General features: G+C 45.5%; 1 gene segment (V, D, J or C); it reads right to left on the bottom strand.

Annotated features, from left to right (window-relative positions):
* Positions 1–262: 262 nt before the first annotated feature.
* On the bottom strand, positions 263–6,580 carry LOC119964960. The segment is given in 4 exon segments: positions 263–1,116; positions 5,475–5,506; positions 5,918–6,215; positions 6,402–6,580. Coding segments are annotated over 4 exon segments (708 nt in total).
* Positions 6,581–7,407: the final 827 nt, after the last annotated feature.

The raw sequence follows: 7,407 nt of genomic DNA on the forward strand, positions 1-7,407 counted from the left end.
GCTGCTGTTGTATATATATGTTATTGTAAATAAATGTTATTTCTTTCTATCCTTCAACTCGTTCTGGATTCTTCGTGACCCTCGCAAAACAGATAAAACTGATCATTTAAAAATGATTGATAATTGTCTTTGAATCCAATCTTCTGCTGATGTGTCATTGATTGACAGGCCAACCAGCCAATCATGATAATCATTTGCTCAAATGCAGCCAATCAGCTGATAGGGAGGAGGGACATTTCCAAAGCACACACGAGACACATACTGAATATTCTTAATGTTTATTACCTTTTACAGATTTACATTGTCAGAAAAAAGACTTGAATAAACAGCCCAGTCTGAGGAAGCTGGAGAAATTCACAGGGAAAATATGGAGATTTTCTCAATGACATGAGAATCCTGTCCCTTTAAACGGTGACTAAACCTTAAATTGTAACTGCAGGGTGAGCAGGAAGGAGGTCTGGTTTCCTGAAGCAGAGATTTCAGGGGTCACGTTATTTTGGTACAGCTGACAGTCTTCAGCATCTTAGAGAGGTTTTACTTGGCATCACGAGTCTGCACTGTCCCATCAAACATTCCCAGGACAGATGCTGCATGGGATTACATGCAGAGTAAATATCCCTCTACAATGTCCCAAAAACATGTCTTAACCCCTGACCCTCAGAAGTGTCTCAGACCCAGTCCCGAGAAGGAAGAGATTGTAATTCAGTGCTGACAATGACCTTTGCCCTCCCAGCTCACCCCTGTTCTATTTAAAGTTGTGTCTCCTCTGTGGACTGTCTCTGACACTCTACGCACATTCTGATCTCCTGATGCTCTTGCTGAGGGCAGAGGAGAGGCTCACGTGGGTGAGGGCACAGGAGAAGCTGGCGTTGGACTCCCAGGCAGAGCCAGAGAGGGTCAGCAGGCTGCTGACACTGTAGGTGTTGTCCGAAGCTCGCAGGTAGTTGCTGGTCTGAACCCCGTCCGAAATGGCTGCACCATCCTTCTTCCACTCCACCACCACCTCATCGGGATAGAAGTGATTGGCAAGGCACACCAGGGTGGCAGTGCCCTTAGTCTTGACCTCCTCCGGGGAGGGGGGCAGCAGGGTCAGTGTGGGTTGTGAATTCTCACGGCCTGAAAGAGAAAGGAAGGAATTTTAATTGCTGCCTTAATAAAAGATTTCAATTTCCTTAATATTAATTGGAATCAAATCAGTGTCAATGTATAGATGATCCGGAATTCTGACAATCCATTCTGAGCAACCTTTCTAACTAGTACAGAACAATCCCAACAAGAGAAGGAGCAGTTTTGGACAGTTTTGTGGATTGAATCTGGGCAGGTGAAGGGGTGTCAGTGGGAGAGTATTTGGGTAATAGTGATCATAATTCAGTTAGATTTAGAGCAGTAATGGAAAAGGGTAAAGGCAGACCAAGAGGAAAAGCTTTAAATTGGGGCAAGGCCAATTTTCCGAAACTGGGATTTGCCAAAATGGAAAGTAAACAGCGACTTGATGGTAAAACAGTGACAGAGCAGGGGGAGGATACTCAAGCTGGAGATAGAGAGATTTCAGAACAAATATGTTCACACAAAGCAAGAGTGAGGGACATTGTGAGAGGATAACTAATGAATGAGTGGGATCAATTAGAGAGCAAAATGTAACTTGTGTGTGGAGGTGGAAGGAATGGAGATGGTTCATAATGAATAATTTACATCAGTTTTCACTAATGCGAGGGGCAAAGCAGACATTGGAGTTCAGGAGGAGGAGAATTGTGAAATATTGGATGTGATAAAGATAGTGCGAGAGGAGATATTAAAGTCTTTATCAGCTTTGATGTTGAGTTGCCGGCGTTGGACTGGGGTGAGCACAGTAAGAAGTCTTACACCAGGTTAAAGTCCAACAGGTTTGATTCAAACACGAGCTTTCGGAGCGCAGCTCCTTCCTCAGGTCAACTTTGAAAGGGGACATACCCCCAGGCCCGGGTGAAATGTATCCCAGGCTGCTAAAGGAAGGAAGGGAAGAAATAGCCGAGGCTCTGACCATTATTTTCCAATCCTCTCTGACTACAGGCTTGGTGTCGGAGAACTGGTGGATGATAATGTTGTACCATTGTTTAAAAGGGAGGAAGAGATAGGCTGAGGGAGCGATTTTGAATTTGATGAGGAGGGAACGAGGAGGGTTGATGACGGGAGTGAGTTTGATGTCGACAACATGGGTTTTCCAAGGATTTTGCCAAGTTTCCAATGACAGACGGGTTTGGAAATTAAAAGCTGATGGAATCCAAGGGAAAGTGACTAATTGGATTTCAAATTGGTTCAGTGTCAGGAGGGTAAAGGTTTGATGTTAAGCTGATTAAATCATTTTGGAATGTTACTTAGACATTTGTAAAGAAGTGTCCCATTTAAGAGACTATTAACCTATCAGGATGCTCGAACTATTGATCAGTATTTCTGGGGAAACAGGTTGAACATTAACAAACCTCAAATCACACATAGAACCAGAGAAATTTATCCCAGAAATTTGGAGCAGAAGTGGATCAACACACTTCACAAAGGATACTGATTGGCTGCCAGTGTAGAAGGTTCTAGATTTCACTTCAAACCTTGCTGCCCAGCCCTAGGCTCAGGTCAAGAGTGAGATTACGATTAGCCTCTGTGTCCAGGGGTCAGAATAATCTATCCTTGCTCCTGTGCGGGAACGTCCGGTTCACCAGCTGCGTGATTATTGGCTGCGTGCCATTCACTGGTGGCAGGATTATATCTGTCCTTCGATTGTCAATGGGATTTGCCACAGCAACCACCCCATGCCACTGTGAAATCCGCTGGCGGTGATGTGGTGCTGGTGGGAAAATTGAATAGCAACACTGGAGAAATCCGGGCCCTATTTCTGGTGGTCTTGTGTCCAGGTCACACACCCCAGACAAGCTGTTCCAGTTTAGATACATAACTGGCATCGACCAGTTACCCAGGTGTGACCTGTCCACAAAAAGCTGGACAAACCCAATCCGGACAATTACTGTCCGTCAGTCATCTCGCGATCATCAGCAAAATGATTGGGGTTGTTAACGAGTGTTATCAAGCAACACTTACTCAGCAATAACCTGCTCATTGACGCTCAGTTAAGGATCTGCCAGGGTCACTCAGCTCCTGACCTCATTACAGCCTTGGTTCCAACATGGACAAAAGAGCTGAACTCCAGAGGTGAGTCCAGAGTTACTGCCCTTTGACATCGAGGCAGCATTTGACCAAGTTTGGCATCAAGGAGCCAGAGCAAAACTGGAATCAATGGGAATCAGGGGGAAAACTCTCCGCTGGTTGGAGTCATACCCAGCACAAAGGAAGATGGCTGTTGTTTGGGGTTTTAACTCTCCAATCTATATTAATGAGCTGGATGAAGGCAATGAGAGTATTGTAGCTAAATTTGCTGATGATAAAATGATAGGTAGGAAAGCAAGTTGTGAGGAGGTTACAGAGTCTGAAAAGGGATATTGATAGGTTCAGTGAGTGGGGAGAACATTTGACAGATGGAGTATAATGTGGGGAAATGTGAGCTTGTCCACTTTGTTAGGGAGAATAGAAAATCAGAATATTATTGACATGGAGAGAGACTGCAGAAAGCTGTGGTACAGAGGGATCTGGGTGTCCTTGTGTATGAATCACAGAACGTTAACCTGCAGGTACAGCAAGTGATGAGGAAGGTCAATGGAATGTTGTCCTTTATTACAAGGGGGATGGAGTATAAAAGTAGGGAAGTCTTGCTCCATCGATACAGCACATTGGGGAGACTACACCGTGAGTACTGGGGAAAGGTTTGGTCTCATAGAATCATAGAATTTACAGTGCAGAAGGAGGCCATTCGGCCCATCGAGAAGCAAGAGCACCCTACATTTTCATTTTTTATTAAATAAATTTAAAATACCCAATTCATTTTTTCCAATTAAGAGGCAATTTGGTGTGGCCAATCCACCTACCCTGCACATTTTTGGGTTGTGGGGGCGGAACACACGCAAACACAGGGAGAATGTGCAACCTCCACACGGACAGTGACCCAGAGCAGGGATCGAACCTGGGATCTAGGGGCCATGAGGCAGCAGTGCTAACCACTGCGCCACCGTGCAGCCTTCGAAAGAGCACCCTACTTAAGCCCACACCTGCACCCTATCCCTGTAACCCAGCGACCCCATCCAACCCTAAGGGCAATTTAGCATGGCCAATCCACCTAACCTGCACATCTTTGGAAGTCCTTACTTAAGGACGGATGTTCCGACATTGGAAGCAGTTCAGAGAAGGTTCACTGGGCTGATTCCACTGAGGAATGGAATGTCTGATGAGGAAAAGTTGAGCTGGTTGGGTCTGTACTCATTGCAGAATGAGAGGTGATCTTATTGAAATATATAAGATTCCGAGGGACCTTGACAGGGTGGATGCTGAGAGAATGTTTGCCCTCGTGGGAATCTAGAATTAGTGGATACAGTTTAAAAATAAGGGATCTCCATTTAAGGTGGAGATGAGAAGGAATTTCTTCTCTCAGAGGGTCGTTAGTTTTTGGAATTCTCTTTCCCAGAGAACAGTGCATGCTGGGACATTGCATATATTCCAGGCTGTGTTCTACAGATTTCTGATTGACGGGGGGCAAGGGTTATGGGGACCGACAGGAAAGTGGAGTTTGGGCCATTTTTAAAAGTTAATTTATGAGATGTGTGGGTCTGAAGTGGGAATTTGCCATCCTGACCTGGCCTACAAGTGACTCCAGATCCTCAGTAATGTGTTGACTCTGAAATATCCTCTGGAATGGCCGAGCAAGACACTCAGTTCAAGGGCAATTAGGGATGGGCAATAAATGCTGGCCCAGCCAGAGATCAGACATCACATCAAACAATAAAAATATCTCCAGGGAATTTCAGGAATATTGGATCAGGAATAAATATCGGACTGAACTCGACCCAAAGAGAAAGTAACTGAGAGTCTCCCCAAAAGACTAGAACACTGAAGCCACTGGATTGTGAGCCCTGCTGGACCTGTTTGTCATCAGAACTTCGCTAAGAGATAAGCAGGGAGTGGAGAGAGCAGAGTTAAAGCTGGGGGAAGTGGGACCTCGGTGTCTCACTGTGTTGCTGCTGCTGCTGTGATCAGTTATATCAGAGAGTGTGACAGGGAGCCAGAGCTCACATCAAACTCTGCCCGTGTCTGTCACACGCAGACTGACAGGAGTCTAGTGAGTGATTTCACTCCATGGTCCAGGAATGTGAACACAGTCTGCAAACGTCCAGATCTCCTCCACACGGTGGGTAAAAGCTGCTTACTTATATCTTGCTGCTTAAAGGGGGGAATGGAACTAAAGAAATACAGCTGGGCACCCTGTTCTACACAGTGTTCTTCAATGAACCTTTTCATTCACTGCAGCTCCCCACTAACACATTCAACTATTCAGCATTTGTGTTTGAGAAAGTTTCAGTATTGAAAGGGTTAATAACGGAGGATTGGGGTTTACTTACTCAGTCTGAGCTTGGTTCCTTTACCGAACGTAAGCCACACTGACAGCTTCCAGTGCAGGGGCTGTACAATAACCTCTGCTCTCTGCTTCACTCACTCACTCTCACCCTCTCTCTCTCTGTCTCTCTCACTCACTACTGTCTTTCTCTCTCACTCTTTCTCTCTCTCTGTTTCTCTCAATGTCTCTGTGTTTTGTTGGGAGATTTGAAAAGTCTAATTTTGAATGATAAATCTTTCAGCTGCTCTTCATACGTGGACATGGAGAATAAAAAACCTGAGGCCTTCAGTGACTGGAGTGTGTAGTGGACAGTGAAAATAACGTGTTCAGGTTCCTTTCTTGTGTTTATATAAAACTGTTCATATATTATATAAAACTGTGCTTAGTGTCAGGAGAGGAGGTGGTGCTGTGGATACTGAGGTTTTTGTAAGGCTCTGTATCACTGTGTAGGGCCAGCTGTTACGCTGCTGACAGTAATAATCAGCGACATCCTCATTCTGTACATTGCTGATTGTCAGGGTGAATCGTGTTCCAGACCCACTGCCGGTGAATCGGTCGGATATTCCTGTGAATCGAGTTGTTGCATCATAGATCAGCAGAGCCGGTTTCTGACCTTCTCGCTGTTGATACCAAGCAACATAATTGCTAATCGATTGACTGGCCGTACAGGTGATGGTCGCGGTCTGGCCCAGGCTCAATGACAGCACCGGGGGAGACTGGGTCATGATGATGTCTCCACTGATACCTGAGGGGTAATAGAGAAACAGAGTGAAGTAAGAACTGTCACAGAAAGAGCCTGTACAATGAGATATTGTTGGAGACACTGACTGTTCCTCTGCTTTCAGTATTTTCCCTTCAATCACAAGTCAGTAGAATTGGATTGAAATGGAGAGCAGGAAAATATTCAAGGTGGAAGGAGAGAGATTTGTACCTGCGATGCAGAATGCCAGAGGCCAGATCAGCTGGATGGCTGAAATCATGGTGTCTGCTCCTGTCCCTGTGCCTGGTTACTGATAAACTCTCCCTTCACTGGGCTCTGCTTTATAAAGCTGCAGCCTGTGAGAGTCTGACTGCCCGTTCCTCAGTATGTAAATGGTATGAGGCAGAGACACCACGTCACCACCTTCACTTCCTCTTCTTCTCTCTCACTCCCAACCTCAGTATCAGTCCCTCAGTTTCTGGCGCTCCCCCTCTCTCTGTCTCTCTGTCTTGTTCTTCCTGTCTCACCGTATCTGCTTGATCTCCCCCTCTCCCTCCCTCCATTGATACCTGTCCCTCAGACTCTCTCTCTGTCTCTCTCTCTTTCACCCTGATTTTATCTACTTCACTTTATTTCTCTATTCGTTCCTCTGTGTTTTCATCTCCCTCTACCTGAGAGGAGGGAACAATCCATTCACTCTATTAGTCCCCTCAGGATATCTTTATTGAAGATCATGTCTCGTTCTTCTGAACTTTTATCCCTGTACAGCTGCAGTAAAATGTCCCTTTGATTTTTTTTGTTCCTCTTATAATAAACACCAACATTCCATTTCCCTTCCTGATCACTTGCTGGATCTGCAGACTAACGTGAGCTGTAGTTGCAGCTTGCCAACGCATAACAAAGCATTTACCCCACTCCCTGATTTCTGTTAACCAAAAAGTCCTACATCCATATTCAGATATTACACTGTATACCATGAGATCATGGGCGGGATTCTCCAGCCACGCCCACCCGGTGACCGGACATTCCGCCCAAGGTCAAAGGACCTTTACATGGTCCGCGTCCCACCCGTGGCGTCATTGCGGCGAAGAATCCAGCCCCATATCTTGTGCAGTAACATTTTGTGTGGCACCTGACCAAATTCCTTTTGGAATTCCGTGTACATCACATCTACAGCTTCCCCTTTTTCCACCTTCTGACTTCCTCAAAGATGGATTAGCTCAAGCGAGAGCACAAA

This window comes from Scyliorhinus canicula, chromosome 4 (assembly GCF_902713615.1).
Source record: "Scyliorhinus canicula chromosome 4, sScyCan1.1, whole genome shotgun sequence".
In the NCBI taxonomy this organism is placed as follows: Eukaryota; Metazoa; Chordata; class Chondrichthyes; order Carcharhiniformes; family Scyliorhinidae; genus Scyliorhinus; species Scyliorhinus canicula.